Raw genomic sequence first — 18,150 nt, 5'->3', positions numbered from 1 at the left:
TAAATTTGGGCACTGTTGTCATTTTATTGATTCCAAAACCTTTAGAACTAATTACTGGAACTCAAATTGGCTTGGTAAACTCAGTGACCCCTGACCTACATACACAGGTGAATCCAATAATGAGAAAGAGTATTTAAGGGGGTCAATTGTAAGTTTTCCTCCTCTTTTAATTTTCTCTGAAGAGTAGCAACATGGGGGTCTCAAAAACAACTCAAATGACCTGGAGACAAAGATTGTTCACCATCATGGTTCAGGGGAAGGATACAGAAAGCTGTCTCAGAGATTTAAGCTGTCTGTTTCCATAGTTAGGAACATATTGAGAAAATGGAAGACCACAGGCTCAGTTCAAGTTAAGGCTCGAAGTGGCAGACCAAGAAAAATCTCGGATACACAGAAGCGACGAATGGTGAGAACAGTTAGAGTCAACCCACAGACCAGCACCAAAGACCTACAACATCATCTTGCAGCAGATGGAGTCACTGTGCATCGTTCAACCATTCAGCACACTTTACACAAGGAGATGCTGTATGCGAGAGTGATTCAGAGGAAGCCTTTTCTCCCCCTACAGCACAAACAGAGCCGCTTGAGGTTTGCTAAAGCACATTTGGACAAGCCAGCTTCATTGCGGAATAAGGTGCTGTGGACTGATGAAACTAAAATTGAGTTATTTGGGCATAACAAGGGGCGTTATGCATGGAGGAAAAAGAACACAGCATTCCAAGAAAAACACCTGCTACCTACAGTAAAATATGGTGGTGGTTCCATCATGCTGTGGGGCTGTGTGGCCAGTGCAGGGACTGGGAATCTTGTCAAAGTTGAGGGACACATGGATTCCACTCAGTATCAGCAGATTCTGGAGACCAAAGTCCAAGAATCAGTGACAAAGCTGAAGCTGCGCCGGGGCTGGATCTTTCAACAAGACAACGACCAGAAACACTGCTCAAAATCCCCCAAGGCATTCATGCAGAGGAACAAGTACAGCGTTCTGGAACGTTCATCTCAGTCCCCAGACCTGAATATTATTGAAAATCTGTGGTGTGAGTTAAAGACAGCTGTCCATGCTCGGAAGCCATCAAACCTGAATGAACTAGAGATGTTTTGTAAAGAGCAATGGTCCAAAATACCGTCAACCACAATCCAGACTCTCATTGGAACCTACAGGAAGCGTTTAGAGGCTGTAATTTCTGCAAAAGGCGGATCTACTAAATATTTATTTCATTTCTTTTTTGTGGTGCCCAAATTTATGCACCTGCCTGATTTTGTTTAAACAATTATTGCACACTTTCTGTAAAACCAATAAACTTCAATTTACTTCTCAAATATCACTGTGTTTCTCCTATATGATATATCTAACTAACATTTTTTTATCGTAACAACCAACGATTTATACAGGATAATAAGGACTATTAACAAGGTTGCCCAAACTTTTGCATCCCACTGTATATAACACTGACTTTTTCTCCACTATGCAATCTTTTGTCCTGCACCTCCTTAAATTGTCTTACTCACTGTGATTCTCTGTTCTTAATGATTTTACATATTGTAATTTGATAGGTATTTCCATTCATTCTTATTGATTTTTAATTCTTTGTAAAGTAACCTTCAGTGTTTAGTGTTATTATTTAATAAAATATATTTTACCCTAAAGATTAATGGGGTCCAGCCATTTATAACTTCCTTGTTAAATCTTCTTAGAGTTATAACAATTTTATCAGCAGCTGGTTTAAGAGGATGACATTTTACATAAAAAAAAGACATGCAGAGAAGCCACGAGTTTATTCTTCGAGTTAATCACCATGACAGTCTATGAAGATTAGAGATGTGAATCTATGAGGAGGTGCAGCACAGATTTAACATTTGTTTATGTAGAGTCTATTCAACACAGACTGCAAAACATGCAATTGTCTTGCAATAACATGACAAATTGCATTCTTAGGATTGAAAATGCCAACTGGAACAATGATGGTAATAACAACATAAACTCACCTTTATTTAACGTCACCAAACAAACAGGTTCTTTTGATTGTTTATGGCTATATAAGTAAGTAATGTGTTTAATATAAAATGTGAACATGACTTAAACAGAAACTAAAGGTGTGTCACTCTTAACTGACACGCCAGATGGGCTAAGCACTGCCCAGATAGACAGGCGTGTGGAAAAGTACTGGGGAGCTTCTCTGCTGAACGCAAATTTTTGTTGCTGTGGAAGTTATCCCGCAAACATGTAATGCTTCGCCCAGCCTTGGGGCAAATTACAAGTAGTCACAGTTAAAGCTTTTCACTGAAACCTGTAATTTTACCACATTTGTTTTAAAAATCAGCCCTTTTTAATAAAGCATTTTATTCCTATTGAGCGATCATGTGAGAAGCTTTATCCTATCTTAAAATCAGTATGAGTAATTTCCAGCCACACTTTCCAGTTTCAAATAAACACGGGCAAAGAGTTGACTGAGAGAGTCCAAATGTAACAGTAGAGAAAATCCTGAACACTGAATCATAGTGGATATATTTAGGCTTTTTTTGGTCAGCTATTAACTGTGACTCATCTAGAATCAAAAGGCCTAAAAACTGTATGACATGACAAATACTACAACAGAAAACATATCAAATGTTTGAGCTGAGAAAATGCATTATTTAAAGCAATATACTAACTAATTAACTAACTAACTAAAAAGAAATAAAAATATACTAATTTTGAATTTGATGGCAGCAACATTTCTCCAAAAAAGTTGGTGCAGAGCCATGTTTACCACGGCGTAGCATCACCTCATCTTTTTACAACAGCCCATAAATGTCTAAGACCAGCTGCTGGACTGTGGAAGAAGAATGCTGTCCCTTTCTCGTCTGTTAGAAGATTCTAGCTGCTCTTTCATGATGGACTGAATGTTTTCATTGGTGAAAGGCTTGGACTGCTAGCAGGTCAGTTCAGCACCCAGACATATATGCAGTTTGACAAGCTGAAATACCCACGCTCTTCCCTGAAAAATACATAGTCTGGATGGGAGTATTCGATGCTCTAAACCTTTAAGCGTTGATGGTGCGTTTCTAAATGTTTCCACTTCCACAGGCACTAATGCACCCTCATACCATAAGTGATCATCTAGATCATGTTCACCTAAAGCTCCTTTCTTACATGACAGAGTTTCAACCGGCATTTGTGGATGCACAATGAACTGTGTTTACAGACAGTGATTTGTAGAAGTGATCCTGAACCCATGACGTGATGACCAAAGCTCACAGACAACCAGTATTGATATTCTGTCTTGTCTCTTGCGCACAGGGATTTCTCCAGATTTTCAGAATCCCTTGATGATTATGTTCTGTAGATGATGGGATAAGTTTTTCAATTTTACATTGAGGAACATTATTCTAAAATTATTCCACAATTTGTGGACAGTTTTTTTTTCGTAAAATGGTGACCCTCTGCCCATTTTTACTTTTGGAAGCTCTGCCTATTTAAGGTGCTTTTTTGATGCCCATGCATGTTACTCACCAGTTGCCAATTAACCTGATTAGTTGCAGATGTTCCAATTGCTTTTCTACCATTTTCCCCCATCTGAACTTTTTTTTTAAAATGTGTTAGTGCTATTATGATGCTATTAATGGCAGCAGGCTTAAGGGAGCTTGTATTTTTCATAAAATACAAGTGAAACAACGTGAAACTTGTGCACACTCTGATCAGGTTTCACGTCATTTGTTTGTTAGCAAGGAGCTGCTTAAGTGAACTCCAGAAAACCTTTGTGGACATGGTGATCTGTAGTCTGTCCTTGACCAGTGCCCCTAAAAAATAACAACACTGATGATGGTGGACAAAGAGGAATGTCCACACCTCCATATCAGACGAGAGCATCCCCATAACATCATTTCACCTGTTGTACTTAACCCTTTCATATTCCAAAATAGAGGTTGTCGTCACTGGAAGACAGCTGCACCTGTTTGCAGCAAACAGTGTACAAGCCATCTAGAAATCAACAATACCGCACAGATGGATGCTTGAAGTAAAATTCAAAGATAAGGCTGGTGAGATTCTATATTTTACTTTTTGTTGCCAAATCCTAAAGTAAGACCAAAAGTAGCTACGGCTAAATCTACATCAGAGAATTAACACCAACAAGGAGATGTATATGGGACTGAATTAAAAAAACAAATTCTGTGTTCATGGTAACAAAAGAGTTAGTGTGGGGTGTATGTTAATATATTTTTATTTTACAGCAACAGTGTGATTATTGAATTTTATTACAAATTTCAACATTTAAAATGTTGCTCTCATACTGAAGGCCTTATAATTTACATAATGATGTTAGTGAAATCAAAATTCCCTAACATCATTCAACAAACCCATGTGAATGTGTGATGATTAGTGTTTATCTGATAACAAACCTAGTCATGACCCTCATATACTCACTCGAACAATTTAGGGTTTTGAAACAAGCTTTTATAAGCTTGTAACCAGTATCTGTTTAATTCTGTTTTCTACACCCCTCGTTCATTTCTTCATTTTATGTTTGTTGGCTATTTAAAATAATGAAATAGGTGCAGAAATATTAATCTATCACAGAAATGGTAAACGGAAGAGAAAGTGTTAGGTACAAGAGGAGGTCGCTCAAAAAACTCTACTGTAACTTTCTTGAGTTTACAACCTTTTCTTCATGTGACCTGTAAAACATGACAGCAATATATTTTAAGAGAAAATGTGAGACAGGTGTGCTGCTCTCGCTCTGACTGAGTTTATGCATCTTGATGAGTCACTGCAGGCAAATATTCAGGCAAAAAAGTACAGTGTACACAGTGTATATATACAACAATAAAATAAAACAAGAAAACGTGAATATTTTTAGAAATCTGCCAAAGACCTGTTTAAAATTTTTAAATGGTTTTGTTTTTATTAGGCAAGTAACAAACTGAATTCACGTTTTTACACCAAAATGCTAAAATAATGTGTTTTACAATTTTTTCTGCCTTTTTTTTTTTTATCTGTAAATATAAACTCGTGGATAACAAAATAATCAAAGCATTAAAATATTTTGGAGTAGCTTTGATATGCGTGTGCATACTGGTGGATTAACCATTATAGGAACATTAAAAAAATGTAGCTAAATTTGCTAAAATACCAATAAAACATCATGAAGGTATGAAGACTGCCCTTTAAACCTGTTACTAACCAGCCAGTTACCATTACTGCTGGCACTTTCAGGGAATTAAGTGAAGTGAGACATCTCGCTGTGTTTACTCTCTCGCTCGTACTCAGGTGGGTATGTCGTGACGACAATAAGCCCCTCCCCCGACTACTAACGAGACACCTCTCTTCCTTATTTGTGGTCATACCTGGGGTGTTAGGCGCATTGGTTGCCAGGTGTGCGGAGCTCGTCTGGAGCTCGTTTGGCTTTGTGTCATGACTGAAGAAGGCTACCTTTTTTGTTCTGTACCCGTCAACGTCCGATAAATATCGATGATAAACATAGCTGCCAAGATCATAAAGTGGTGAGTGAACGCCAGAGCGCGTCTATTAACCCTCTACTAACCTTTAGTTGTACTTATTTGTGTGTTTCCCCCCCCGCGGCTTCCTGGTAAATATCACACCTGATAGGGCTGCATGTAATTCTTTGGTAATGGATTCTGTGCGTGTTGTGTGCTCGCAGGTTGGTCTACAGAAAATGAAAACCTAAATGTGCTATGTAATGCAATGCAGGGTATTAATCAGGCTTCCTATCACTGAGTAGCTGAGAGTATAAAGCGCGTAAATCCACATGATTTTTTTTTTTCTGAATTTAATGTGGGTTTTTAAAAAAAGTTATTTCTTCCGCTTTAACACAAAAAATCTGATAGTAATAAAAGGAAGCAATTAGTTAATCAGTATTAGTACACATAATAAATATTATACATATAGTACAGTTTATATCCTTAGGTACAAATTATTAGGCCTATATTTATACAGAGTGTTGACTGAACATCTATGCTGTTGTGTGTTACCCTAGTAACAGTTTTTCAGCATGCGTCTTGCCAAACATTCTTATATTTTTGCACTTTAAATACAGCATAATAATGCAATTTTTTTTCACTTATCTTTAAACATGTAGAATATTATATGTAGTTCATTAGAAGAATATTAAAATATATACGTTATACTAGATTCAAGATAGGATAGGTTTACTCCCAGACCAAATGTTTATTCTGATTGCCAAATAGAGTATTTAGCTTTGGGTTTTTATTTTGGCATGTAATTGAGACATAAGCCCGATCCAAGACTTGCTCCACTGAGCGATCCTGTTAAAACTTGTCAGAATGGGTGTCACAGCAGGGAAAAAAGGAGCTTGTTGTCTCTGTTTGTGCTGAGCAAAACAACACAAATTACAAAAAGGGAAAAGGTGTGGCCCCTTTGCGATATTCTGTACATTACAGGTTGGTAACCAGTAAAAGACGGTTTCCTACACCTCCTGTGGTGACTGATTGCATCAAGCATGTTAAGGTGGCAGAAAACTACTTTGGTGTCTGAGTTCCCACTGAGCTGAGCTTCAGTAAATTTCCAGTCCATGTAGAAAAGCCGTGCAGCAGTTTGCAGTGACGTGCAGTTATTCATCAAGCATTTCCAACATAATTGTGCGTACTTTGTTTCTGTGTGTAATCTTTATCCAAGTATCTCTCAGGAATAAGGAAGTGCATAAACAGTCCAAAGTGCGTGTTTGTGAATTAGATGACTTTTTTAAAATCCCCTACACACATATTAACGTATTCATCTCCAGCATTTTTTTTAGACAATGTAAAATTTGCTTAACACCAAACGGCATGTTTCAAACTCTTTTTCACGTTTTGTCTGGCAATTTCTGGCAAATCCACTTTGCTTTTGAAATGAGCAAAATGAATCTAACATCACACTTTCAGTTTATTTATTTACTAAAACACTCATATAATGTTTGAAGTCCTTGATTACAGCTGATGATATTGCCAGCCAATTATTAACAGTTCATTTTAACGTTTGATAACCATATGAAAATTGTTACTGACCCGTATATGTAAATGAAAAACTGGTATTATTGGTTGTGTTTGCTGTTTTCCCACCATATCTGCTTGTTTCAGGTAACAACAAGACATTCTGCCTCAAGCTCGTATCACACCATTGCCACTTGCTTGTGATGTCACTTCCCTGTCACAGAGTGTGATGGCTTGTGCCAGGATGGTGAAGCATCTCAGGCTGCCATTGCTGCTCCTGCTGCTGGCATTAGCTGCAGAATGCAACAGTAAGTTAAATCACTGAGGCTCGATTCGCTCAGAATATTTACTTACGGTTAGACGACATTTCAGCTGAAGTATAGACGTTTTAGTGTTAATGCATGGGGTTTAACAGAAGTATTGCTCCTACATCTCTTTTGACGTCATGCTGAGAGGATTGATAAAGAAACATCCATCACTGGGCAAATTATCAAATTATTTTTGAACCTCTGAAAATTGGTGACATACATAAAAGTGGCTGTAACACCCAAACCTCAATGTGATTCTTTTGTTAAACCCTTTGAATTAAAGCTGAAAGTCTGCACTTCAATCACAGCTTGACTAAAATCCACTGTGCTGGTGTACAGAGTAAACGACTACATCATGGTCCAAAACTGGGCCTTTAGTGCTAGTGGCCTACAGACTATAAAATGCAGATAGTTTTGGATTTTTTTTTTTTTTGTAAAAGGATATTCGGTGCTCATTATCTTGAATAATTACATTTAAAAATTAAAACGAAACACCTTTTTTTTTCTTTTTTTTTTTTTACTTAAGTTTTCTCTGGTGTGTTATTCTGTTATTTGTAATCTAACAAAAAGCAGCAATGGTTAAAATCTCAGTTTGAAAACACTGAATCCAAGCAAGATTTAATGTACAGACTAATAACTGTGTCTCTACATTAAATCAGTCTGAAGATTAACTGTGAATCTTTGCAAACATTAAAGTCCACGAATAAAATGAAATGAAGTTATGTTTGATATTAGTGGTTTCAATTCTGCCTACTTTCCGTAGCCATGTTACGTCTAGCAGCTGGACATTTCTGGGCTCCTGCTCTCGAGCAGTAGGAGTTTTACCCTCACTTTATCCTTTCTTTTGAGCCAGAAGCTCCCTTGTTGTGCCTCCTCCACCAGATATTTGAGAGCATTTATCAGCATGGAGTCTGTCATCGCAATTCCAACACCCCACACTCTGTTCATGAGCCCACATCTGGCAGTCCTCAGTAATTTTCCCTTTTCCCACAGAGCAGGCATGGTAGTGGTAGATATGTTACCATAGTGAGGTTGTGGTTTTCTGTTGTGGTAATTTTGATTTTGTATTGAGCTCATGTTCTACTTCCTTTCAAGCCACAGTAGTTGCCAACACCTCCAACTGCAAATCTGAGCCCCACCTCTTTGCCTGACAAACAGGATCAGGCACTCTGATGTTATCATGCTCTCTGTTTGCTTCCAGCCTTATTGCTTTCAGTTAGGTTATACAGGACCCTCATATCAGGCCTATGTTACTGCTTCCTTCTAGAAAACGTGCTGCAAGGTGGTAGCTCTCCTCTAGGCCTCCTACATAGCCTTGATAATGATGCACAGCCTTGCTTGGGGCATCCACCATATGTGTTCTCATAACAGCCCTTCGATAACAGCCTCCCAGGATGTCCACCTACTGTGCTCCTGTTGGCTAACAGCTCTGATTTTATTTGTCTTCTCTTTCATTTTCTCAGTCTCAACCCACATCTATCAATCTGTCCTACATTTATAGAAACAATCTTGTGCTTTTTCAGTCTAATGATGACGGAGTTTACTGAGATTCCAGACCACTATGCCCTGTGCTTGAACATGAGAATGACCCAGTCATATACAGATTTTATTATTGTTTTTTCTTAATATTATTCTTTTAGTTGCTCCTTTTATGGGTCTGCCTCCATTTCACCCGTTCCCTAACATCCTCCTCTGTCACACCAACCACATGCATGTCAATGACTATATCCATTAATCTTCTCTGTGGTCTTCTTCTTTTCCTCCTCTCTGGAACCTTCACATTCAATACCTTTGTCCTATATACTGACTGTCCCCACCTTGCCTCCCTAGCTTTGTCACTTAAGTATCAAGAAACCTATTAAACTATTTTTGACAAATTTTTCCACCAATCACTGTGGAGTTTTATGTCTAAATAAACATTATAGAAAATGCCATTTCAAATGGTCACAGGTTGAGTTGCTGTGAGCACAGCTTAAATGAATAAACTCTGGGTGGATGAGTGAAACTAAGATAAGTTATCAAAGGTAAGAGACAACGTTCACTTACCTGAGATAAGTGAATGCTGTCCTTTAAATAACTGTGCCAAGTTTTTTTTATCATATTGTTTATTGGAAGCTGATGTCTCTTTGTCACGTGTGTTGCCAGGCATGTCTCCACCAGAAAAACCAGACAAACTTGGCTGCAGGTCCCCCGACAAGGAGACTTTTTTCTGCTGGTGGACCCCAGGCTCTGATGGAGGGCTGCCCACTGTGCATCACCTCTACTATAAGACAGAAGGGTTAGTTTAACCTACCAAGTCTGTTTTCTTGTTATTTTACACAATAGAGATTGTGGGTCCTCCGCTGGAATCAAACTGGAGTTTTAAGTACGGCATAGTGTATTTATCTTCACCCCACGCTACCAGATACTCCATGAAGTTTCAAATTCTTTATCACCCGCGTTGAGAAATAGTAAAGGTGTTGTTTAGTTGTACGTGGTGCTAGATAAGTAAATGTGGGGAAACTACTGGGTCTCTTTTCACACCCTTGTGAGCTGAGCACAAATATTTGTGGATGTGCAAGTACACCAACATAGACGTGGCTCACCCAAATGACCCACATTTCTCTAGCTAAATCCTAGCACTAGCATTTCAAGAATCTTCACAGATGAAATGCCACAAAACTGAGTCATGGTCCTGAGAGGATGGATCTCGAAGATGTTTGTGTGTTTGTGAAGCCCTGACTTGGTGACATTCTAAATCATTAGTCATCCCAGCGAAGAATATAATATAATAACATGCTAACCAGCTCATATTATCATTTAGGTTTCCAGTAGTTGTCTTTACTATAAATAATAAGGATATTATATGATATTTTTAAGTGTTTTTTTTTTCTTTTTTCTTTGCTAATTTTGAATCATCAATCACTTAACACGCATATTGGATTAATTGATTGATTCCAAACTGGGCAAACTTGAGTATGTGAGATACACTTAATGCTTAAGCCCATAGAATATGATAGTAAGGTGCAATAGAAATGACTGTACATGCTTACAGACTCATCAGAAAATCCAATTATTCATTTCATAGGAGATGCAACTGAAGTCACATTGCAGTGATCGGTGATGACATGTATTTTGTTCATGTGCAGTCAGGAGAATATGCGCCAGTGTCCGGACTACCACAAAGCTGGAAGTAACTCCTGTTTCTTTAGCAAGACCTCTATCTGGGTCGAGTACACTGTGATTGTGGAGGCCTCCAATGCCCTGGGGAATACTTCTTCAGACCCCCTTACTTTTGACTTGATGAACATTGGTAAGTTTTTCTAGTTTTAAATAATTTACATGAAATATATAAATCAAACATGATTTTTGATTGTTTTGTGATAAACAGAAACCATTAAAAATAGAAATATGAGCATATATCATTTCTGTAAAGCATTCTTGTACTAAAAATATCCTCAAAGTTTATTTATTTTTTTATTTTCTGGGTTGTAATGGTGGCACGGTGGTTAGCACTGTTGCTGCACAGCAAGAAGGTCCTGAGTTCAATTCCACCATCAGGCCGGGGTCTTTCTGTGTGGAGTTTGCATGTTCTCCCCGTGTTTGCATGGGTTACCTCCGGTACTCCGGCTTCCTCCCACCGCCCAAAGACATGCAGCTTGTGGGGATAGGTTAATTGGATAATCCAAATTGCCACTAGGTGTGAATGTGCGAGTGAATGAGAGTGCAAGTGGTTGTCTGTCCCTGTGTGTTGGCCCTGCGACAGACATGCGACCTGTCCAGGGTGTACCCTGCCTCTCGCCCTATGACAGCTGGGATAGGCTCCAGCGCCCCCCGCGACCCTGAAAAGGATAAGCGGAAGCGAATGGATGGATGGGTTGTAATGATCATTTAAAATATGATTGCTTTTGGCCTATCACTGTACTGTGCACTAAACTATAAATCACGCTGACCTTTCTTTAGCTACACAGGTTATTATTTTACAACACTGAAGCTTGTTGATATAATTAGGATTTTCTGGTAATGATTAAGGGTCACTTCAAACTTTCTCATTCAGAATTAAAAACTTTTAAAATGTTAATAATAATAATCTGCTCAGATCAAAATATATTTGTGTCAGAACAGGAGTAACACAAAAATCTGTACGGACTGAGCTAATGATTGGCACAGTTTTATTGCCCAGACTGCCTTCTTGAGGCTGGTGAGGAATGGAAAAGTACTGAGTGACATACATGAGCCGCAAATAAAAACCTGAACAGAATGAGGTGGAACTGGTTTGTGCACAGCAAAACTTCTGTATACTCCAGCATCAAATTTCACACCTTTTGTTGGGGTTATACAGGCAGAGCGGTATCTGCGTCCTGTCCTGTAAGCAAACAGTAATTTCACTGCATTAGTTGTGGAGGGTTTTTGGCCTCAGAAAACACACTTTACAAGCACCCATGCATGAGACTAAGCACAGATCAACATGCTGGTTTCTGAATAGGGCAGCTGCAAACCAAAGTAGAGGTGTGGCCATAGGGGAGGCAATGCTAGTCTGCTGGTTGGTTGTTTCACATGTTTGCCTGCAAACAAATCATGGGTGTAGGGTTTCTGTTGAGTAGCACGAGAAAATATAGAGTGTCGGACTCTTCATTTGCTAAATTATGATTACATTTTATGCACTAGAGTGGTTTTTTTTGTTTGTTTTTTTTGTTTTGTTTTTTTCTAAATCAGTTCATTCAGTTCAATTCAGTTTCATTTACATGGCTCAAAATCACAACAACAATTAACTCAAGGCACTTTACATTGTAAGGTAAAGACCCTATAATAATACAGAGATGGCCCCCAACAATCAGACAACCTCTTATGAGCAAGCAGGTGGTGATAGTGGGAATAAAAAAACTCACTTTTAACAGGAAGAAACCTCCAGCTGAGCCAGGCTCAGGGAGGGGCAGCAATCTGCTGCAACTGGTTAGGAGGGAGAATGGACAAAAGACATGCTGTGGAAGAGAACAAGACATTAATAACTAACGATTAAATGCAGGGTTTTGTATAAAAGAAGTGAGTGAAGAAGAAACATCATGGGAAACCTTCTAGCCGAATAGACCTATTGGGAGCATTCTGTGTCGCCTGATCCAGCCCTAACTATATGCTTTATCAAAAAGGAAAGTTTTAATCCTAATGTTAAAAGTAGAGATTCACACTGGGAGCTGGTTCCAGAAGAGGGGCCTGGAAGCTGAAGGCTCTGGCTCCTATTCTATTATTGGATAGTGGAGTAGTGAAGACAGGAAAGGGTGAGTGGGTGGGGGTGCAGCAATGGGTCGCAGGTCAGACTAAAACCTGGGCTGCTGCATTCTGGCCATGTTGAAGGCTTTTCAGAGAGTTCATTGTAACAATAAATTATAATAGTACAGCTTAAAAAGCAATAAATGAACAGAAGAGGATGTTATGGATAGGCTGAGATGAAGTCAGGAAGTAATTTTGTTAAATGAGCTTGCTAGAGACCAAAATATTTACGATTATGATTTTTGCCTCACTTTAACAGCCCTACCTGATAGCTTGACAGTAAACGCACAAACTGTGGGTTAACTCTTGGACACCAAGAACCTTGTGTAAAGTCACTCCTCACTCCAACATGCCCATCTGTATCTACGCTGGTGTTATTGGATAAAGGCAAAATGACAAAAAAAATACAATCACTTTTTTCAGCCTAGTTCAAAATTTCAATATGTAAGCAAACTAAAGTTAATGCTCTTCTCATAAAACTTAATTTCATTTTGCTTTTAGTGCCAAATACCAAATGTTGGCATGCAAATATACTGAACTAAGTTTGTACCTGATAAACAGCATCACAGTCTCTGTTTCTCTCTATTGATGAACAGTGAAGCCCTTTGCACCTGAAAATGTTACAGTGGTGGTCAACATAGAGGACAGCCCACACCTCACCATCCAATGGCATACACCGTCTAACATAGACACAAAGTCAGGATGGGTCACTCTGAAGAATCAACTGAGAGTCAAACCAGACAAGAGCAAAATATGGAAGGTGAGTGGCTGACAGAGCTTCTCTAATATTGCATGGAAACGTTCTTACACTGTGCCAAAAATGAGTCCCCATGGAAAATTACCATTGGATGAATGAAACATGTGCCAACCTATTTTGTTCTCACCACTGTGTGTATGTTAGTAAATTATAATTGTTCAGAACAAACAGTTTTGTAGACTCTTCGTGCTATTTGGATACTATCTACATGCTAACCCTCCCCCACCATATATAAGGAAACAAGTTTCCGAAATGACAATAATAGTTATTATTGGTATTATCAGTAGAGGAGGTGGTTGTTGTTGTTGTTATAGTAGTAGTATTAATTTTAAAGATTTGTATTTGTTTTCCTAAGGCAGCCAAGCTGTGATTTGTTTGTATGCATTTTCAGGGGGGCTTCTAAATGTTACTTTTCTTTTTTTGTTTTTTAAGATACATGATTTATCAATATTTTTATATTTTTCCGTGAAACTTCATTTAGTCAATTGATGAGGTCTAGTTATCCCAAGCACAGTGGCAAATCTACTACAAAATAACTTCAAAAGAAAAAAATTAAGGTATTGCAATGGCCCAGTCAACGTTCAGACCTCAACCTGACTGAAATGCCGTGGCGGTACCTTAAAAGAGAGCCATGCATAAATGAATGACCGCAAAACTCAGTGAACTTAAGCAATGCAATAAAGAGGAGTGGGCCAAAGTTCCTCCACAATGAGGTGAGAGCCTGATAAAGTCATACGGAAAATGATTGCTTCAAGTTATGCATGACCTTGTGTTTTTCACACACTGCCTCTGCCTTTTGGCTTAGTTTTTGTTGAATAAATAGTGACCTGGTGTAATATGTCACCTGCTGCTGTATCTGAGGTTGTGTTTACCCAGTTTTAAAACCTGGAAAGGACTAGATTTTTTTTTTTTTTTTTTTTAAATGTCTCTGTATATAAAACCTTCAAACTGACACAGCGCACGCTTCCTGTTTGTATTGATTGTATGTGAAAATTGTAAATAACTTTCAAAAATCTGTGGATCTGAATGCCAATCAAGTCTAAAAGTTACTTCTTCTTAGAAGTCACTTCTAAGTTTGACCAACATTAATTTTATGCAAACCTTTTAACAAATATACAAATCAAACCGACATAACATTTTAGAATTAAATGTGAAATCAAATTAAACTCCAAGTTTAAAGTAAATTAAGTATTATTATTATTATTACCATTTAGATTTTCTATCCAAAAAAACAGAAAGCCACACAGTGAAAGCTTAACATGTTACCCATTATGAGTTGAAACCTCAAAATGTTACATTTTGAAAATTAATGCAATCACAAAATTAATTTTAGGTCTAACTTTTAGCAGTCTTGGCTAGTAGCGATTATCTCCTCTGTCAGATGATGAATCCATGTTGGCAAGTCAAGCATGAAATCAGGCTCTGGAATGAACTGCACCAGCCCAAATAGGAAATCATTAAACAACCTTTTACTGTCATGTGAAGAATAAAGTTGTGGTATAACCTGTCACACACGATTAATCAGTAAATCAGTATACTGCAGTTTAACCATAAATTTTATGGTTAAATTGTTTTATTTCAAAGTAAACAAATGTATTTTTAACTCTCATTTAGTCCAAAGGTGATCTTAACAGTAGTAGAAGTCAAATGTTTTGTGATTTCTTTTCCTCTTTCTTTCTAGAATTACGCGTCAGAAACACAAACACATTTCACCATTTACAGCATTGATCTTGGGGTGGTGTACATGGTTGAAGTGCGCTGTGCAATAGACAATAGCTGGAGTGAGTGGAGCAACACTACCTTTGTCAAAGTCCCTAACTGTAAGTCCCGAAAGCCCTTTACGCCTTCTTTACAACATATTGGCAAGTGCTAACAGTTAAAGATTAATAAAAATGTGCCTTTTTTTTTTTTTTTTTTTTTAAACAAAATTCAGTTTCTCGCAAGGACAATTCCTTTTGGATACTGGTTTTCAGCCTCTGTCTAATTCCATTGCTTGCGGCAATGATTATCTTGATCCTGAAGAGAAAAACGTATGTATCTGATATAAAGTCTAAATCACTCTATTTTACATGAAGACAAGATGTGAAGACTTGACTCATGACTGTTTTCTTTCTCAGTGTGAAGAAGTATATTCTGCCCCCTGTCCCTAGTCCAAAGATAAGAGGAGTTGATGTTCAACTTCTCAAGGTGATTGCCTCTCCATTCTGCTTCTAGAATATGCACACACAAAAAAAGCCCCATTGTTTTGGTGCTGATAATAATATACTCTATTAACCTTTGCAGAGCGGCCAATCTGAAGATGTCATTAATGCCATGCTTCTCAACCAGAGATTTCCTGTTATGATACCCTGGAAGGACCAGAAAGAGGATTACCTGATCGTGTCTGATAAAGAAACCTCATATTTGCCATTGGAGAAAAAGAAAATATTCATTCTGCCACTTGCCATGGCATTAGACTCAGAAGTCCAATCTAAGGAGACAAGTGAAGTGGATCACTTTCCAAAAGACAGCGAGTCTTCCTCAGAGGAGAGTTCAGATAAGACAGAGTCGTCGCAGCTTCTTACTAAATGCTCAAGTGCAAACGTTTTAAATGACGAGAAGGCAAATCAGCTAAAAGGTGTCACTGAGAAGATCTTCCAACCGTTTGGAATCTGTGGTTATGTGGATATTCCGAGACATGAGCACATGCAGGAAGCAGACTACAGCAGAGTGAATGAGGTAAATGGTGACAATATTTTAATCATGAAGAAAGAAAATATTCCCCATACTCTGGACACACAGGGACAAGAAGGCAGTGTGCCTGATAACTACAGCATGGTGAAAGAAGTGAATAGTGACAACGTGGTTTTCCTGGAGAAACACAGTGAGTCAGTTAACGCTTCTTTTAAGGCTAAAGGCTACATAGACTGGGTCAATCAGAAGCCAAAAAATCTTCATATGACTGGGCACAGTGAAATGGGAGTGTGCCCACAACTAGTTGGTTGTGAATATGTAGATACTGTCCCTCCACCAGCTGTAATCTAAAACTTTTTATCATATAAAAATGCTATTATAAGGTGACAGCAGACATTCATCATTACTTACTGTTGAATCAAAGCTGTGAATAGTCTATATTTTTGCTGTTCTCGTTGGATGTACGGTTGGTACAGACATTCGTAAAAACCATAAAATATACCATCTCTGGTCCAGGGGTACTTGGGCTACTGAGTATAAATTATACTTGCACCAACAGCAGGTAAAAGTTTGTCCTTATTCAGTAGAACAGTTTGACATGTGCTCATTGGATTTGCGCATTTTGTCCAAACATCCATGAGAATGATAGTGCTCTGTTTCATCTCGAGTTATCTGGGGGCTGACTTTTTGTTTTGAGTAACATCCAGTGAATGGATTCTTTTCAACCAGATTTGGCTAATACTGTGGTTTACCAATTAATACCTGCAAAAACCTCAGGTGTAATTTGTGTTTAGTAGAAATTAGTATTGCCAAAGTTATGCTGAAATAGATCGAGACTATACCAGCTAAACATCAAATCCCTGCTTTTAGCTCAAAGCATGATGTGTCCGAGTACAGCATGACTGAATTGCTTTTAAGTCAACTCTTATATTACATTAGCCATGTCAAGCTTTCAAAACATTATTAGTAGAATGCTTAATTTGTGGTATAGCTAAGTAAAGTAACCCAAGTTTAATCATTTAAGGCTTGTTGGCAAAGAGACTGTTGCTTGATGGCTTTACAGTTACTGTTTTCATTTTTTGTTTTTGTTTTTTTGTTTTTTTGCCTCTGGAAGGTAAATTGTGGTCTGTTTCATTATCAAGAATGTACACAAAGAGCATATCCAGGTTTCTAAAGTCATTACAACGCAATATTATTGGCACATTTTTATTTATTTTTTTAAAGTGGTGGCATACTGTGCTGTAACTGACAAGCAAATCTGCATATGAACCTGTGCCTAGTCTAATCAAGTGATTATTTTACAAGATATGGTATCATTAAAAAAGCTTCAGACTTAAAGAATAGATTTGTTTTACTGATGTAAATTTATAATTAGATTTTTAAAATGCATCTTGTAACATAATACAAGGACTTCCAGATAGGTAATACTTATGCATTACGCATGTAAACAAGCTAATTACATGTGGAATTTAAAAGAAACTTTTGTTGTGTGTGTTTGTTTGTTTTAAACACTCAATTAGAGAGATGGGGAGAGAGAGCGAGATCAGAGGGAGCAGAGTTCAAATGGGTTAACAGAGATGACATAATAAAATATGGAAAAATCATTGTTTGTTCATTTTTCTTCTCTGCCTGAATCTTAAATACTCTCTATGGTCTAAAGGAGCATTTGGCTACCATACATTTCATTTTTTTTCAGAACTGGTTCATGTATGAACTAGCTTACATTCACCTCAAAAAAGGTGAGATATATAGATATAGATAGATCTATTTTTTTTTTTTAAATTTAAATAAATTTTTATATACCAAAACCTGAATGTCAAAGATGTATCGGCTCATCCAGCTCACAATCCATCACCAGTCACAGGTTATTGCCTGTAAAATGACAAATGTGACCTTGGGGTGGCTGTAGCTCAGGTGGCAGAGCAGGTCAGCCATTAATCAGAAGGTCGGTGGTTCGATCCCTGGCTGCATGCCAAATATCCTTGGGCAAGATACTAACCCCATGTTTGCCTACTGGTGGTGGTCAGAGGGCCCGGTGGCGCCAGTGTCCGGCAGCCTCGCCTCTGTCAGTGCGCCCCAGGGCAGCTGTGGCTACAATGTAGCTTGCTATCGCCAGTGTGTGAATGTGTGTGTGTGTGAATGGGGGAATGACTGAATGTAGTGTAAAGCGCTTTGGGGTCCTTAAGGACTAGAAAAGCGCTATACAAATGCAGGCCATTTAACAATTTGGATAAAAAC

General features: G+C 38.1%; 1 protein-coding gene across 1 annotated transcript; it reads left to right on the top strand.

The window, feature by feature from the left end:
- Window positions 1–5,342: 5,342 nt before the first annotated feature.
- Window positions 5,343–17,516, top strand: prlrb (prolactin receptor b). Its single transcript, XM_004575625.3, has 9 exons — window positions 5,343–5,481; window positions 7,075–7,235; window positions 9,381–9,513; window positions 10,364–10,527; window positions 13,079–13,242; window positions 14,921–15,059; window positions 15,173–15,269; window positions 15,357–15,426; window positions 15,523–17,516. The coding sequence occupies exons 2-9, from the start codon at window positions 7,157–7,159 to the stop codon at window positions 16,261–16,263; spliced, it is 1,587 nt and encodes a 528-aa protein (XP_004575682.1). The 5' UTR covers window positions 5,343–5,481; window positions 7,075–7,156; the 3' UTR covers window positions 16,264–17,516.
- The last annotated feature ends 634 nt before the right edge of the window (window positions 17,517–18,150 follow it).

This window comes from Maylandia zebra, linkage group LG12 (genome assembly GCF_041146795.1).
Source record: "Maylandia zebra isolate NMK-2024a linkage group LG12, Mzebra_GT3a, whole genome shotgun sequence".
NCBI lineage: Eukaryota > Metazoa > Chordata > Actinopteri > Cichliformes > Cichlidae > Maylandia > Maylandia zebra.
This window is presented reverse-complemented; position numbering and strand designations above follow the sequence as displayed.

Coding starts and splice junctions, on each gene's coding strand:
- prlrb (XM_004575625.3), top strand. CDS start 7,157: ATGGCTTGTGCCAGGATGGTGAAGCATCTCAGGCTGCCATTGCTGCTC. Junction 13,243..14,920: donor ACAAGAGCAAAATATGGAAG/GTGAGTGGCTGA, acceptor CTTTCTTTCTAG/AATTACGCGTCAGAAACACA. Junction 15,427..15,522: donor TTGATGTTCAACTTCTCAAG/GTGATTGCCTCT, acceptor TAACCTTTGCAG/AGCGGCCAATCTGAAGATGT.